This window comes from Panthera leo, chromosome D2 (assembly GCF_018350215.1).
Source record: "Panthera leo isolate Ple1 chromosome D2, P.leo_Ple1_pat1.1, whole genome shotgun sequence".
Classification (NCBI taxonomy): Eukaryota; Metazoa; Chordata; class Mammalia; order Carnivora; family Felidae; genus Panthera; species Panthera leo.
Window position 1 is genome coordinate 60,474,012 of NC_056689.1, and position 18,109 is coordinate 60,492,120.

The following is an 18,109-nucleotide window of genomic DNA, read 5'->3' on the forward strand; positions in this document are numbered from 1 at the left end:
CATTCCAGGCTGCCTTCCTTTCAGCTAAATTTCATTTGTCAGATTTTTGACAGACGTCTAAATTATACATTGAGTTTTCCACATGACCAAATACCACGTCCCTTCCTTTGATTATCATTTTCAAAAGGGACTATAAAAAAAGAACCTTTCGATGGATCAGACTGAACCCTGAAACCACATGGAGTGCAGAGCTAAAAATAAAAGGAAGTAAGAACTGGCCCCTGAGAAGGAAAGAGAAATCAAAGCAAACTCTGACGGGAATCAAGGGACGAGTCCTGGCGAGGGTGACACGGTGTCACCCTCCAGGCCAGGCCGGATAAGGAGCGGCCGACAGTGAGGGTGGGGCACCGAGTGGCACAAAAATAGCCGCCCGCTTTAGCCCAGAGGGGAATAAAGAAATTTGTCAAAAGCTCGGAGAGAGAGAAGTGGAGTTGGAGGGAGGGAGGGGGCAGGACCGCGTCCTTCCAGCAGTTTCGGGAGCTGCGGACTTCTTCCGCCCCGGCACATTTCTACCCGCCGGCATAATCGCTGACTTTCAGCTGTGCGCCGACATGTTCCCCAGCTCAGCCCACATCAATGACACCCTTGTTTCCATAGTAACCGAGGGAGAGTGAAGGGGAAAGGGTGTGCGGCGCCGGGCGCGGGCGCCGGCCGGCGGGAGGCGCACCGGGGCGGCCGCAGGAGGGGAGGGGAGCCTGTCCCGCAGCTGCGCGAGCACGCGGCCCGCCCGCCGGTTCCCGCACGTCCCGAGGCCGCCCGCCGGGCGCGAGGCGTGCGGAGCACCCCCCACGGCGGGCGGGAGGGCGCGAGACCCGGTGTCCCCTTTTCGGCTTCAAATTCCGCCTTCTGGTCCTGGCCGCAGGGGTGGGGTGGGGCCCGGAGAGGAGAGAGGACTTTCAGGAGCGTTTTGTTTTTACAAATGGGAGCTTTCAAGCTGCATTTTTCAGGCTCCGCTCCTCCAGCCCAGGAGCCCCCGGAGGGTTCAGTAGGGCTCAAAGGGAAGATGAAAGCTTGTGACATCCGCAATGGCTCTGTCTTTAGCTGCAAAGCAAATCTGAGTATTCACAGAGGCTGTTATCAGAGGACGGCCGGTGGCTTCTGCGGGCTGGCCAAGGCCTTGGGAGGGCTCTTTCAAACAGTTCCCTAAGTTGATGGTAAAAGAACAAAAATACTTCACAGGCGGTCCACTGCCAGAGTCAAAAGTTTCACGTCACAGTGTTCCAAATGGCAGAGCTCAAAGCAGGCATTTTGCCCCTCAGGTAACATCCCTGGTGCCCTATTTGGAGGGAAAAACCATTTTCAAGTGCTAGACCCACGTTGCCAGCCTGACAGAAGAGGGATTGCTGGTTCCTTCTCATTCTGTTTTGCCTCTGTTCAAAGCCGAGAGAGGCACCTGGGTGAGACGGCGAAGCCAGAGGAGGAGGCTGCAGAGAGCAAGGAGCTCAGGGGTTTAAAAAAACCTCACCCGCTTTTGTTTTGCAAGTCCTTACTGGTCTGTCCACAGCCACCCCAGGGTACCTTTTCATGTCTGGCGTTGTTAATGACTTTCACCCCAGACCATCTTGGAAGCTGATCCTGCTGCAGCCTCACCTGTACAACTTGGTCCAAAAAAAAAAGGCTGGGTACTGAGGCCCCGGGGCTGGAGTGGCCCCTTCGGTCTGCTCCCATGCCTCCGCGGCTTTGGGAAGGGCCACCTCCCAGGATGAGAAGGCAGCTGGCCTCCCGGGACCCACCAGCCACTGAACAGTCTCTTATTCACTCTCTGAAAACCCCCGAGCTCAGGCACCAGAACAGAGTTCAATTCAGGAGCCAAGCGTCGCCCTGGCCTGCTTTCCCGTGTCTGAAGCTGGGGATTTCTTAGGGCTCAGGGAAACAAGCTCTTTTTGCAACACAGGGCGGGAGAAGTCTCCTGCCCTCCTTCTCCACTCGACCCCCTCAGAGGCACATTTTGCTGAAGAGAGGCAGAGGACACCAGCGGCTGGGGTGACTCTGGCTCCCCTGGGCATGGCCTTGGCAATCACACACACCGTGTTCTTCCCAGCAGCAAACCCTCTCCACCCATGAGCATCCCACACCAAGTTGCCAGCACTGTAAAAATTGATCTTTTCTAAAAATCGATCTGCCAGCCTTTTCTCAGTGGAGCAGGTTCATGGTAAAGCTGCATTTATTTTTGAAATCTGATAGCAGCGGCCTATTGTGATCATTTAAACGGAATTCTTTGAGCTTTAGAAATCCCTTCTATAGGACGGCCACGGAGAAGCCGGCTAATCTCAGAGTCGGAGGCTCACTGCTTCACTGAGCTGGAGAAAGCCTGTTTACGCTAGCCTGAGCCCTCGATGTGAGGGCTTTTTAAGGACCTTGTAATTTTTCTGGAATTAAACCTCCCACCTCTCCTTACATTCCAGATGTCATTACAGTCAAAAGTCATAAGAATTTGCTTCCCTGTGTGGCTGGCTGGCGGGGAGGAGGTATGTTTCTGTGGTGACTTGTTTGCAAGAAAGGTTTTTTTTTCCCCTCTCTCTCCAAAGGGTGCGGATTACGCACGCAGTCTCCTACCTGCAGGACGAGATGGTTTAATCATCTGCTATCCCTCCCCTCCCCCCCCAGCTCCTTCCCACCCCAGCTCAGTTAGTGATGGTAAAACTCACCGCCCAGCACCAGCAAACACCGTCTGTGGCTTCAGAACCATGGGGGGAGGGGGGAATGTAAGGGACAGGTCAGGAAATAAATGAATGCAGCATAAGCTGCTTCTTCCTCTTTTCCTTTCTTTCTTTTTTGAAAGAAAAAAAAAAAAGCCCACTGGAATTGTCTAAACTGCAATGTAATCTCTTGCTCATTTAAAAGATCTCATTTTCTAATCATGTGCTTTGAGACATTTAATACTATTTCAATTATGCAGAGGAAATAATATAATTCCTTTATTTGAAAAATGATACTGAACCTCAGAGATCAGTTAAATCTACTGCTGGAATGGGGATTCTTTTTAAACTGTGTTGTTCCCTCTCTTCAAACAGCTGTAGCTGTACACAGATGGAAAAACATTTGGTCAGAAAGCAGCAAATTAGTGTTTTTCAGGACAGAATTCAGCTCCCGCAGCTCCCGCGTCTCCATTCGTCTAGATTTTATTTCTTCTTTGCATTGACATTTTTGCAGACCCAGTTCATGCCGTCCTTGAGGGAAATGGGCAGAGAAAGACAGTGTTAGTTGTAAGAAAGGCACAACACGCTCAAACCCCGGAAGGGAGTGGGGGGCGGGGGTGGGTGTCCTGGGTCCTCCCTCCCCTCCCCCTGAGCTCCAGGGAGTTTGGTGGCCCCAGGGGCCCACCTGGGTGACCGACCAGGCACAGTGGCCTCCTGGAGAGGAGAAGGGGGGGGGGGCCTCTGAGAGCCCAGGGGGAAGATGGGAGGGGGAGTGCCCAGTGTCTGAACTTGAGATGGATCCTCAGGAACTCCCTCTGAAAAAATAAACACATCTGCCTGGATCCAAGGCCTGATTGAAGAGCTATCAGAGATTCCAGCCATTTTTGGCTTTTTCTAAAAGCTGACCTTTGCTAGGGCATTTAATTCAATAAGTCACCCTTCTGGTGCCCCGGTGTGTTTACAGTGTGACAGTGTACACTTGGCTTAAATTAAATTTTTTTGGAAAAACAAGCCAACTGCAGTGTGTGTGTTACGAGACGCACACTGGGGCAATGTGCATTTCTCTCTCTCAGGGCAGCGCTACACAGAGGTTTAAAAGCACTGGCCCGATTCTTGCAGCTTTAAGCACTACCAAGCTGAGGGACTGGGGAGAAGGTTCCCTTAAAGGCACAGTGACCTTGAACGTGTCCTCTCTTAGAAGGCTGGAGAGGGACAGGGGTAAAAACCACACAATGCCTACAGCCACCTGGCAGGCAGCATGATTTCTCATGGATGCCAGGTCTGCCAGAGATGACCTCCTTTTCAGCCCCCTCTGGAGCCATCCCTGCATGCTCTCCCTTTCCCCAGAGTCCCTCCGACCTTCAGGGGTGTATGGAGTTCCCTCAGAAGCCTCGCACAAAATCAAAGGAAGCTCCTGCAGTGAGTCCCTTTCCTCTGCATCTGTAACACATACTCACTACGCTCCCGGTCACATTTGCACATCTCGGGGCACACATGACACGCAGAGCCCCGCATTTCCTGTGACCATGGAGCTAGTACTTGAACCTGAACAGCTGAGGCAGCTTAAAGTAATAAATATCAGCTGACACCCTTGGCCATTCGGAGCATTAATCCCATAAACAATACATCACTGCAAAACAACCAGCAGGCATCCTATCTCCTGGCTAATCTGACCATAACCTGAATTTACAGTGATTAAAACTCTGCCAGTTGCCATCAGAGCACTTGGGCAGGAGAACCAGATAATCCGTTGGCTGTCCCAGGGCAGACCTTAGGGTGTTTGCCAAGATGTGGCTGGCCATGGCCCAAAGCCCAAAGGTGGACAGCACCTGGCAACGGTGGGGGCAGGGGTGGGGGGATGCGGGGTGGGAGGAAGGTGGCTCCAAATGCATCTCCAGTTACAACTGGGTCAGCTACTTACTCTGAAAAGCTGAGGCCAATTTTAAGACCATTTTATGAAAAGGATTAATTTAAAAAGAAGCATGTTTAATTTTAGTAGCTAATTGGTTTCCAGGAAAAAAAAAAAAAAAGATCACCTGCCAGGAGACAAAAAAGATTTTACAAATAAAAGAGCGATGAATAAGATAACCATCTTCTCTTTGCCTTCGAAGCTGAATAGCTCAGCACTTACGTAGCACTTTCCACCTTCAGGAACCCGTACGAACACTATCAAAAGGTGTGTACCTCAATATTTTCTCCTCTAGAGAGACTTGCAGATTTTATCAAATCTTCTCAGAGAAATCAAGAACCGTGTTCCCACACTACATGAATGGCACTTCCCCCCACCTCGTTTTATGGCTGATTACGGGGAGGGGAGGGTTCTTTTTATTATATGTAACAGAACATGAATGCAGTCAAAGAGATAGGAAAAATATTTACTCAGCTGCAGGAACGCAAAGCAGAATGTGGAGGGTGAGGGGCAGCTTTCCCCCAGTTATCTGTTATGGAGGCAGAGGGGATTTAAACCAGGGAGCCCCGGGGGGGGGGGGGGGGGGCAGTGTCTTCCAGATGTCTATGTGGGCCAGGGGTGGCAAAGCCCTTCCAACCACAGTCCTGCCAACAGAGGGCGCTCAGAGGTCAGCACCCACCGGCTGACCTGCTGGCCCCTAGGCCCGCACAGCTGCCGCCTGCAACCTGAAGGAGTGTGGGAAGCACGGGGAGAACGAATAAGGGCAAAGCCCTGTGGCTGCTCTCTCGGGGGAGGTTGTCCCGGTCTGAAGCGGCTGGAGGTTGGGGAACTGTACCTTTCCTGTTCGTATCCAGTGGAGAACCTGAGCTGGAGGTAAGAGGTATTGGGGAGGCCACGGTTAACGGGTTAATAATGCCTCTTCAATCAAATCAGGGCAGGCTGTGCCAAGCTGCCCACGGGAAAGGAAAGACAGTGGTGTTGTCCAGGATCCCTGAGACAAGGGTCCATGTCAGACTGGCCCGAGGCGGTGTTCGCAGAACCTAGCGTGGTATCATGGTATCTGATCTACAGTAGACAATTAGTTTTTTAAAAGTTTATTTACTTTTGGGGGGGAGGGGCAGGGAGGGAGAGAGAGAATCCCAAGCAGGCTCTGCATCCGGTCAGCAGGGAGCCGGATGTGGGGCTCGAACCATGAGACCATGACCTGAGCTGAAACCAAGAGTCGGAGGCCTAACCGACTGAGCTACCCAGGTGCCCCAGTAGACGCTTAATTTATATCTTTTAAATTAATCCTTGTAACAACGCCCGAAGTAAGCACTATTATAATTTCCACAGGACGGTGAGGAAATGGGGGCACAGAATCACGTGAGGCAGAGGCGGGCTGTGAACCCAGGCAAGAGCTCCAGCACCCTCGCTCTTTAGCCAGTTACCATTTCTCAGTGAATGCCTCAAGCTTAGAGAGAAGGTGGGAATCGCCCTGAAGTTGGGAAAGAGGGCGATCCAGGGTCTTCTTTGTTATGACTTCCAGCTGATACAGGGTCATGAGACCGGAAGAGCCCCCAGCCAGGCACCCTGCTCGGTTTTGCTGCAGCTCAGGTGCCAGAGGCTGTTTTTGGCCACTTAACTCTCAGGATTCCCGGCTGCTGCTGCTGCGTGTGGAAGCCTGCATATTTACCTTGCGATTGTTAGCATATTAACTATGTGCCAGACCACTGCCTCCGGTGGCAAGTCCACGTTTAGAGGAAACTAAGAGGAAGGACCCTCTCTGCTCCTCGTGTTACCACACTGCTCGCGCCTCAGCGCCTCAACTCGGCAAGGCTTTGTTTTTTAAAAACCGATGACTGGGTAAAGGTGATCATCTACTTGAAGCAGGTTACTGCTTTGCCTCTAAAGAAGGAAATGAACTCATAGGTTTGTTTAATGGTTGAACTTTTATTGTTTAAAAACTGGTTTGACCAAATTTTTGCACATTTGATCTTCGTCACAGGACGACAATCTTATGGCACGGGTAGCCCTCCCCTCTCTTCCTCCACCACAACCTCCCTCTGACCAGCTTTGCTGAAACTGGATCTGAATTGATTAGCTTCAGTGCAATAATAGAGACTAAAGAGAGACCTCGACCCTCAAATACTGGGCTTTGTTTAGCATCATGGAAAGGAAAGGCATTTTACTATGTCATGATGTTACTCCCGATGATAAATGCTGGGAAACATACAAGGCTCCCCCTAACCACATGGGTGGAGGCCAAGGAGTCACACACAGATCCCTGCGTTCCAAGATTGGAGGTGCGATGCCCCTTTCTAGGGAAGAGTGGCCTCTGACTGCGCTGCTCCTTTGAGCTTGCTCTCTCTACAGTGCATCCATCACTGCCTGATGGTTGGAAGAGAGCAGTAGTAGCCGTGGTTGGGTGGGCCTGGCTTGTAATGCCATGAGGACTAGGCAGTCACATCAGTAATTGCTTTAAGACGACAAGGAGCTCAGAGCACTGCTGTCTATCCTGTTGTGCCACTGGGCCCCCAGGGTCAAGGAGCAGCTGGGTGCAGCGTACATAAAATATTGCTTGCTATTAATATTTTTTCTGGAGACAAAGGGTACTGTACCAGAGAGGTAGCAAAATCGCATGTCCCAAGTTTGTTTTCTTGGTCTACGGAGAGGTTTGAAAATTTAAAAATAAACCTGAGGTCTGACTTGTAGATAAGCAGTTCCACATACACTTGGAGTCAAAAATAACTGATGTCAGGCCTTAGAAAGAAGTGTTTTGTTTTTTTTTTTAATACTGAAATTCTGTTGGCTGATTAAGGGAAAAATCCCCTAGATCAAGGAAAAAAGCAACAAAAACAAGAAACTTGGCCAGTGAATGTTTAACGGCCATCTGCAAAGCACTCTGAAGTGCAGCTCACACATCGGGGCTCAGACTGCTAGTGGTCTTTTCTACGTAGGTTAGATGGTTGTGAGCCAGATCGTTACTCCTGTTTGGAGAAGGAAGACAGGGAATGTGGGAGAGATGTGGGAAAGAAGGTGAGCACAAGGTGGAGGGCCCCCGGAAAGCGATCCCCAGGGAAACCTTCTGCTAGCTCCAAACTACTGGTGTAGACAGACCTCGGTTATGACTGATGCTAGAGGCCAGGTTGAAACTGCTGATCTCTGTGCTGAAATGAAATGATAATCTGGTGTAATTTTAGTTAAATACACATTGGTGTTTTAGAGAGGGAGTATCTTCAAACAGCTGGAACTGTACAAGAGCAGAGGAGAGCTGTGGTTTGGGGTTCCAATTCAGGTTTGCAGGTGGAAGAGGGACGGACTTCACTACCTTCCTCTGGCTCTAAGCCAGATCCTTTGTTCACTATTTTCTAGGCGCCCAGGAACAGACGAGAGTCCTGGAGCCAGATGTCATGCACTGGGACAGGGCCGAGCCCCAAGGGCACAGAGGGAGGCTGCCCCCATGTCTGCAAGGCAGTCTGGCTGAGGGGGCTGCAGGTCTCCCATCCCAGACATTTTTCAGTTTCTCCTCTCTCTGCATTCAACTACTTGACATAACTGGGTCTTTTCTGTTCACTCCTCGGGATTATGCGCCTCTCAGCAGGACAGAGTTTCTAAGATTGATGTTCTCCTTCAGTTTCTAGTGCCCTTTACCTATGCTCTGCTTTTGACAGTTTCCCATGAAAACCTGCTTTAATCACATGATGGCCTGGCCTCCTCATCACCATCAATCAGGCAAAGAAAGACTTGTTCTGAACTCTCCCAAAGCCCTCAAAAGTCAATTTCCACACCCAGAGCAGGAGCTATTGAACAACACGTGGACCGCCTGTCCTTGTAAAGACCGCACATGTTTGCCTCCAGAATATCAGGTAGAAGAAGAACCTGAAATCCATCCCAGGAATCACTAACTTTCATAATCTCAAATTACGTGTCTAAACTACTCAGCTAAGGAGAAATGATACACCTGCCCCATCAGTCCGGAGGGTTTAGCTCAGATCTGTGGCTGCTCCTCCGTTCACCCACCTGAGGGTGTCACTTTTCTGGGAGGAGGCAGGCCTCACAAATGAATTTAGATTAAACATATACACTCAAGCACAATGTAAATAGGGACATTATCTTTGAACACCTGAAACTGTCACAGAAATTCCAGGTCTTTTTTAAAAGCTTTGTACAATTTCTTTCAGGGTCATTAGAGCTGGGGTGCCAGATGTTACTTGACCCATTTAACGCCTGATCAAGCTTTGCCCATTACTGACCAGTTTTCAGGGGGTAGTGAGTGGAAAAGTGGGAGGGTAGAGTGGGAGGAGGAAACAGGAGTTTAGGGAATTTTAGTAATTATTACACAGCATCCATGCCTGAAAGTGATCTTATGGACATTTTTCTAGTGACGCCTTTCATTTTGAGGAATACTTAAAGCCTTAATGAATTAAGAATCATTAAAGTCTTGCACTTGAACTAAGCAATGCAGGAAAAGAATTCCATGTAAGTGACTCTTTTTAAAGTGAAAACCAAGAAACTGGCTGAGTGGGCAAGAGAGGGAGTCAGAAGTATTACCTGAGGGAGGGACATGGTCAATCAGTGCCTCACAATGAAAAGCGACTCCACAGAAAACTCCCCGACCTTTCTCCAGTCCCCAAAGGTTACCATTAAAGGACAATAGACAGCAGATTCCCTTCTTAATTAACATTTTTATTAAATAACCCATTTCAAATAATGGTTAAATTCTCTAAATTTATATCATTCTATTAACCATAATCTAATCTCATTAACCTTGAAATCCCAGTCTTAACTACCCAATTCTATACACCATGGTACTATCTACTAAACTAATTAAGTGACCTTCAAACTATTTCTCCTCCATATAAAATCATTATTTTTTTGGTTCACAGTTCTTTGTTGTATCTCTCTTGATATCATTTCTTTTGAACCTGGTTGCTGAAGGTCCTGATCTGAGAAGAACTTTCTGAACAAAATCAAACCACACATGACTATTTCACTCGATTCAAACTGGTTGATTTTAAAGCCCTCCCCTTCCACCCCCACCCTCTGTCTAATAGCTCACTGCGTCTTTTTTGGCATAAAGATCCTGTGACTTAAAGGGAACTCCATTTCTAGAGTGGTGATGACACAGCCAGGAACACAGAGCTCTCTACCCTTGTAATCTCCACCTGACTGGAGAGGGGGAGCAGAGGCCAGGCAGACAATGACAAGGGCTCCCTCCCAACCTCCAGGCCCCTCTGAAGAAGCACCCTTGACTTGAATGCCACTACTCTAAATACTGATTCTAGATAACTCTAGGCCTCCTTCTGACATCCCTAAGGCTGGTTGAAGAAACAAGAGACTCACTGTTAATTCCAGCTTTGCTTTTTCTTCCTTTTGGCACTCTGGCCCAGTGAGGAATACAGAGCAGTCAGTTCCCACTTTCTCAGGCGTATGCACACAAAATGTATTTATTTCCTCCAGTCCCACCTTTAGAGTCCCCATCTCAAGATGTTCTTTTTTTTTTTTTTTCAAATCTATACCCAAAGTGGGGCTCGAACTCACAGTCCCAAGATCAAGAGTCCCATGCTCTACCAACTGAGCCAGCCAGGCATCCTTGTTCTCTACTTTCTATATTTGCATTCTAAACCATTTAGAGGCAGAATCCTCTTCCTGAAGTAGTTTGTGCAAACACAAGAAAGCTACTGTCTTTTCCTGGGCCTCCTCCTCCCCAAAATAACCTCGGGCTTCCTGAATAGCATTTTATGCACAATCCAGGTAACTGCCTTAGGCAAAACTTGGGTTTCTTTTTTTAAGTGAGAAGCTAAATAAAATGATTAAAGTTTACCTATCAAAACCATCCTGGGTTGTAGCATACTTGTTGGACCAGCTTGTAAATTAAGCTGAAAAATGCAGTTAATTTGAAACCTGATAGACCTATAATCACATATGTGACTGCCATTTTATGGAGGAGACCCGAGAAGAAAAAACTATTAGTGGGATTAGTTCCTCTGTTGAGCAGGATTAGGGGAGAGTAAAGAACTTTTCAGTTTTTGGTTTTATATACTTGTATATGATTAACAATTACTTTTAATATATTACTTTTATAATCAGAGTCTAGAAAGGAAGGACAGAAATAAGAGTCCACACCTGCCCCCTCCCCAAACCTAAAACTCACAGAGACCCACAGAGCTCTGCCATCCATTCTGGGGACGCGGCGAAGGTAATGTCTGGCTACTTGAGAGCCCTGTAACGCGCATGCGCACAGAGCGTTTCCGAGGGTGCAGGTATTGAGGAGTGTGGAGGAGGAGGCGCCTGCCCTGTGCTGGCTGGTTTGCCCTCAGATCTGGAGGCCAAGCACGGGAGCAGGCTCTGGCTGTTTGTGTAACAAAAAGAAAAAATCCAAGGCAGCAAACAGATGGAACAACTGAGCTAATTCTTGGAAGTGATTATTTGCTTGAGATAAAAGCAGTCAGGCAGTTTTAAGACAAATCAATGTCAAATGTCTTAGGAGAGAGGGAGAAAGGGTATTAGAAGGGAAATGGAGAGAGGCTGCAGGACAAAAATTGAGAATCAAATCCCAACAAACCAAACTGAGAGAAGAGCAAACCGGCCATGCTATTATGACACACGCCATATGGCAATGAGGGGAGATACCATTTCTTCAGATGTTGTTAAGCCCCCACAGCATCCTAGAGCAGTACTGCCTGGTTCTCACAGCACTGTGTCACTTCCCTGGCAGGTACACCAGATGTTTAAAATGAGGCATGGGGAACATGCTGGGGCTCCAGCATAAAGAAGTAGCCCTGAGTGTCAACTGGTTTGAGGCTGCCTGGTGGGAAGCATCAGAGCTGAAATGGTTTATCATTCTTTGAGGATACAGGCTCTCAGGTATCTGGGATACAACCATTTTCTGCCCTAAATTAATAACAAATGAGGGGGAGACTGCTCTTCTGGTATACGGTTCCTCAGTATAAAGCATGGGGCTTTCTGTCAGCAGAAGCCTCCCGGCGGGAAACCAACCTGAAGTAACAGGAAAGAGACACCAACCCCGCGGGCAGTGGAGATAGCCAACAGAAAAATCAAAACACTTCTAGGATAACTGGTGTGTGTATTGTTGATGGCTGTTACCGCGGGAACACAACTATTTAGCATCCATAATATTAGACACAACATAAACCCCCAACCCAATCATCAAAGAATCCTAGAGTTAGCATCTCCGAAGGTCTTCAGTTCTGACCTCCTACCCAGTGGGGTAGTTTGTCCTGTGTGTGGGTGGTTTATCTGTGGCTTTCCTGGAACAGTTAATGATTATCAGATTGGTTGCTAAGTAAAAAGAACCAAACTCCTCCATGCCCTTCACATCCTGAAGCGGTTCATCTACTAATCGAAAGCTATTTGTTTCAGATCTTTTTCTATCTAGATCAGCCCAACCAGTGAGACAGACCACGCTGGTTGGGTGCCACGTTGCCAGGTAACCAAGCCTTCTGGTAATCTCACCTGAACGCCCTCGCCTGTGAGAGCTGAGCAGGACTGGATCTGCCAGACTCGGTCTCGGATGGTGTGCAGATTCAGTCCTTCTGCAATTTCAGAGGCAGGGGCTGCCGTGAGCAAATCCTGCTTGTTAGCAAAGATGAGCACTGGCACACAACTTAGTTTTTCTTCCTCCAGTAATTCAGCTAGTTCCTGGATCATTTTGAGAATGGATGGGAAGGGAAGGATGAAAACGATGATATTTAACCATGTACTTCTAATTAGAAAAAAAATAAAAGTATTAAGCTGATCAACTAGCAACTTCCAAGGGCAGTGGTTCTCAAACTCGAGGCTGTGGAAAAATTCCCTGGTAGATTCCTGGGCCCACCCCAGAGTAGGTGACTGTGGGATGTTTGAGGTAGGGCCTAGGAATCTGCATTTCAATACACTCCCCAGGTGGCTCTGCTATAGGGGATTCAGAGATCATACTTTAAGAAATGCTGTTAAAAAGAAAACACAGGTTGTGGACGGAGATTTAAAATTTACTCAAGCCTATTTTCTGCAAATGACTTTCAATGCGCACACACACACACACACACACACACACACACACACATTTTAAACTGAAAATGACAATGACTTTATAGACTAATTCTGTTTCCTCAATCTCTACCTTCAAAACATGCGTGCATGTGCACCGCACTTCATCAAACCCACATCCTAAAATCCATTTGGCAACATCTCTGATGTTTTGGTTACCGGTTGGGGTCTACACGTATGTTGATTCTGTCTGCAATATGCATAGGAGAGGGTATGTATTTACCTAAGAGGACTCCCCTCTTCCCTATGAAACTCACATTTTAGCTACTTAAGATACTTAGGCTGTCAAAGGGAACTGGAGGGTTCAAGAGGCAGATCATTCTATAACACCCTTTACCCCTAAGCTCATGTTTAGCATTGCTTCACATGAGTGATGACAGAGAAACCATCAAGGTATGGAAAGGAGAGGGGTTGTCTCCAGGAGTCTGGAAAGTTCTCAAACTAATTTTCAGGAAAAAGGAACATAAACATGGGGAGTACTTCCTTTGGAAGGCCACCTGTGGTAGTTGAGGACACAGGCCAAGGACTCTGCACAATTCTCTAAAGAGGTCATTCTTCTTCTTGCTCCTTATCAGTATATTCAGTCTCGGTAAAATGGTCTATGCCCGCTGCTTCTCCATTTAAAATTGTGTACACAAATTGCACCGTGTAATCATGTTGACATGTACTTTGCATTTGAAGCCATATTTGGGTTCAAAGCATATCTACTCTTGGCTTGGAAGCAAGGGCAGCTTAGTCTTGGCTTGCATATTTCCTAAGATCCCCTCAAATTTGTCAAAGGTACCCTTGGATCAATTAGGTTGGTACTGAAAACTGTACCCAGAAATGACAAATGAACTGTTCCTCGGGGTTCATTTCTCAGTGGCCTGGGAAGATACTGGAAGAGCTTTTGGGCATGGTGGTAAGGTCCATTTGCTTATATCTTGGTTTATTTAATTTGACTAAAACTCAAAGGCTGTAACCAAAAAATAGTTTAAAGGATTCTCAAGTAGTTTCCTTATAGAAAACCTTTTTTTCCTGTTTTTTTTTTTTTTTTTTTTGCAACTGGTATTTTTGCCTGCTTGCCAGAAAGACTGCCTTGTTTAAACCTCAAAGGTTAAACAACAATACCTTCCTCACTCTCATATATTTACAAGGTAGATTAATGAATACCCAGTTATTTTAAAAATATCTCAACAGAAGAATTATTTACCTGACCCGTCTCTTCAAATCTTTTTCTGTCTGCGCTGTCAATTACATATATCTGTAAAGTAAAAGGAGAAGGTTACTTTAATAAGCAGATATGGAAAAAGACGGGGCACTTTCTACAGAAGGAGCAAAGAATCCCCAGTCAGTAGATTTCTCATTAGCACAGCATACAGAAACTGAACTGAAAACTCTTACCTCATCTATGCATGCAAAGTAAACTAACAAATTAATTGATTGATTAAATGGGGGTATCCAAAAAATATGTCCAGCTAAGAGATGTCAGGAGAACCAAGCAGGACAAAAACAGCTATGTGTGTTGTGCACTCACTAAACATTCTTGCTTAGATTTACCCTGTTAATTCTTGTTATGACCCTATGAGATCAGTTTCATTATTCTCCCATTTTATACAAAGACAAACATGAGCCCAAAGAAGTTAAGTTCGTTGTTCAAGTTCTATCTGGTACTCAACAAGAGTGGGATTCAAACCCGGACCTACCCGACAGTGAAGTCCACAGGTGCTCTTAAGCACTCTGCTGTTCTGCTTCCCAAAATGTCAGAAAGGGATGGTGTTTTGAGGCATTTACAAGTGCTATAGTCCTGGAACATCATGGCTCTGAAAGGACATCCTGTTGCTGAGGTAGGAGACCCTCTGATCTCCATTCCATCCCCACCTTCTTAGGCTTGCCGGGAGGTTAAGATCAAGTACTGGAAATAGCAAGGGCTTTGTTGGAAGTAAGAGAAGTCTCAAGATTCTCTGTTAAAATGATAAATCCCAAGCTTTTTCTCCCATCACTGAATTTTATTAATTGCATAAATAACATCCTATAATAACAAGGGAAATGAAGACCAAAAAAGAAAAATCATCTATAGTTTTAGAACCCAAACACGTTAATTATTTTAATTTCTTATGAAAGTTCCCTTCTAATTCTTCTTTATCATTAAAAAAAATTAGAGATATAATTTTGTAGGCCTTTTTTCATTAAATGACAAATGTTTTCCCAGTAGCTAATCTTAAAAATTATCAAATTTGCAAATCTTTTTATTTAAAAAGATGTTTATCTGTTTATTTTTGAGGGAGGGAGAGAGGGAGAGGCAGAGAGAGAACCCCAAGCAGGCTCCACACTGTCAGCACAGAGTCTGATGTGGGGCTTGAACTCATGAACCGGGAGATTATGACCTGAGCCAGAATCAAGAGTCAGGTGCTTAACTGACTAAGCCACCCAGGTGCCCCTGCAAAAGAATTGTTATTGGGAGCGCCTGGGTGGCTCAGTCAGTTAAACGCCCAACTCTTGGTTTCAGCTCAGGTCATGATCTCATGGTTTGTGAGTTTGAGCCCCATGTCTGGCTCTGTGCTGACAGCACGGAGCCTGCTTGGGGTTCTCTCTCTTCCTCTCTCTCTGCCGCTCCCTGGCTTGCTCTCTCTCTCTCTCTCTCTCTCTCCCTCTCTCTCTCCCCAAAAAAAAATAGACATTTAAAAACATTAAAAAAGAATTGTTATTAAACTAATGGTATTAATGGAAACACTCTTTTAAAAGAGAATATTCACCAAAAAGCAACAATAAAAAAACCAATCTGCAAGTCTCACCTTTACCTCCCTTCAGTTACATAAACTGGTACACCGTGATGCACACAGGCGTTTCTGTATGCATGTCCAATTCTGTGCTATTCTAAAAATTCACTCTTTTGAAAGAAAAATTAAAATTCCTTTGCTTAATGCTCTCTCATTTAGAGTAACTAGTGCCAAATATTATAGTGGGAACCAAGTTTCAGCCTTTCCTCTGAAGAATACCCTATTTTTCTACCTATGTGTCTTTCATGGAGAATCACAGGAGAATGAAAGATGGATGTGTTTGGCCTTGGTATTTTTTTTTTTTTTTTTTGCAGCCTTATTGTTGTTAATATTACTCTGACTCAATGTCAATATATGCATTAATGGGTTCCGCACACCACAGATACCCCAGATTTGATACTGACTGATAAGTAAGCATGTAGAACATGGTGGTAGCTTTGTTTTTCTCCTGGAGGGGTGGGCATTTTTAAAGTAGCAGGCGTTGAAGGGGCGCCTGGGTGGCTCAGTCAGTTAAGCGTCCGACTTTGGCTCAGGTCATGATCTTATGGCTCATTGAGTTCGAGCCTCCTTTGGATTCTGTGTCTCCCCATCTCTCTGCCCCTTCCCCCCCCCCCACCCCCCAAATCACACTCTGTCTCTCCCTCTCTCAAAAATAAACATTTAAAAAATGTTTTTGAAAAGGAGGCGTTGTATAAACATAGATGCGGAAAGAAGGAATGCAGTAGGAGAGTAAACCTCAATATAGAGTTGATTGGAGTTAGTTGGGGGTCTACAGGCGATTAGGATGGTCTTCACTCAGGCAACAGTGCCAGGGAGGGAAGAGGGGTCAGGTGATCGCTGGGAGGGGGTTTTGGGCTCAGAGGGCTGCCCAAAGGCAGGAAGCAGGTCATTGGGCAAGAAAGAAATTATAAAGTAGGAAAAACTCTGCTTGGGAGCAAAGGGTGTAAGAAGGCTGAGACAAGGCTGAGAAGACAAAGACACAGTTAGGAAATTGATGTCTGACATGATGAAAAACAGGCAGTTGGAGAGAAGTGAGGACGGGAAAGGTGGTTTAAATCACACACAAGAAAGATTACCAAATACCAGAGTCTGAAGGTGAATGAGAAGGCATTTTTAACTTAAAATTGCTAAATTACTTGCTATTTATTGCTTTGACGTGAACTTTCAAAGGAAACATTTTCATTAAACGATACAAAAGGAGGAGGCTCCTGGTGGGCTCAGTTGGTGGAGTCTGTGACTCCTGATCTCTCTCTGGGTCATGAGTTTGAGGCCTACGTTAGGGGTAGAGATTACTTAAAAAAAAATTCCAAAGGAAAATTTTACTCAACTACTCATAAATTCTATCATTTAGTATGTTTCCCACATAACTTACAAAATTTGAAAATTACTACACAGTAATTCCTGGAGTCTATAAAATAACTGCCGAATTTATTAAAAGGGCCAAGTAAAAAGTCATTAGCACAAGCCAGTTTTTGGTGATCCCACAAATCTGTTTTTCTGCAGTTCTCCCTGTCACCTCCCTTCCCCAGTGCTGTCCAGTTTCTTCATGCGAGTATCTGTTTTCTTCTGGTCAATAGCTAAGGATAAGGGTAGCCTTCTATCTTTTTTTTTTTTTTTTTAAGTAGCTGTTAATCTAGTCATGTAAAAAAAAAGGTTTTAGAAACTTTTTAATCCAAAGGGTGCCTGGATGGCTCAGTCGGTTAAGTATATGACTCTTGGTTTCACTTCAGGTCATGATCTCAGGGTTTGGGAGATTGAGCCCTGCATCGGGCTCAGTGCTGACAGCTCAGAGTCTGGGACTCTTTCTCTCTCTCTCTGCTCCTCCCCTGCTCACTCTCTCTCTCTCAAAATAAATAAATAGGGGCGCCTGGGTGGCTCAGTTGGTTAAGCGTCAAACTTTAGCTCCGGTCATGATCTCATAGTTTGTGGATTGGAGCCCGGCGTCCGGCTCTGTGCTGACAGCTCACAGCCTGGAGCCTGCTTTGGATTCTGTCTCCCTCTCTCTCTGTCCCTCCCCCACTCATGCTCTCTCTCTCTCTCTCTCAAAAATAAATAAACATTAATAAATAAATAAACCTTAAAAAAAAAGAAAGTTTTTAATCCCAAAACAAACTACTACTAAAAAAAAAAATACTCTGAAAGTATCAGGGAAAGTTAAATGTTTATAGTGCTCCTGACTGATCTTAAAACCTTCAAAAGTCAAGTTTCATAAAGCTATTCTAAAATCAAGTTACTGGTATCATGGTACTCAGAATGATGCTTTAGGTAAAGCAAGGCCAATTCATATCTTCTTTGGCAATTGTTTTGAATTTTTTATTTGGTTGTGGGAGGAAGAGCTAGAGAAAAAGATTTTTTCTTTCTTTATTTATTTTATTTATTTATTTATTATTTTTTTTAACGTTTATTTATTTTTGAGACAGAGAGAGACAGAGCATGAACGGGGGAGGGGCAGAGAGAGAGGGAGACACAGAACTGGAAGCAGGCTCCAGGCTCTGAGCCATCAGCCCAGAGCCCGACGCGGGGCTCGAACTCACGGACCGTGAGATCGTGACCTGAGCTGAAGTCGGACGCTCAACCGACTGAGCCACCCAGGCGCCCCGAAAAAGATTTTTTCTTGATGGAAGGTCAACCAACTCTATCCAGAGACTAGTTAGTTATCTAGCATGGGAAGGGAGAAGCTCTTTGTTTCTCCTCTTGCTTCTGGTCCTCCTCCCTCCTGCTGCCACCTCTTGGCCATTTTACTGGTCCTAAGTATTTCTCAAGAGGGGTAA

The 18,109-nt window shown here is 46.0% G+C and overlaps 1 protein-coding gene across 1 annotated transcript in view; it reads right to left on the reverse strand.

Annotated features, from left to right (window-relative positions):
• Nucleotides 1-2,891: 2,891 nt before the first annotated feature.
• ARL3 (ADP ribosylation factor like GTPase 3) overlaps nucleotides 2,892-18,109 on the reverse strand; it is a 37,274-nt gene continuing 22,056 nt past the window's right edge. Inside the window, exons 4-6 of the mRNA XM_042909351.1 lie at nucleotides 13,772-13,822; nucleotides 12,007-12,192; nucleotides 2,892-3,170 (exon numbers count right to left, since the gene is read on the reverse strand). Coding sequence (XP_042765285.1) covers nucleotides 3,123-3,170; nucleotides 12,007-12,192; nucleotides 13,772-13,822 — 285 coding nt within the window. The 3' untranslated portion in view covers nucleotides 2,892-3,122. The remainder of the gene's footprint in view (nucleotides 3,171-12,006; nucleotides 12,193-13,771; nucleotides 13,823-18,109) is intronic.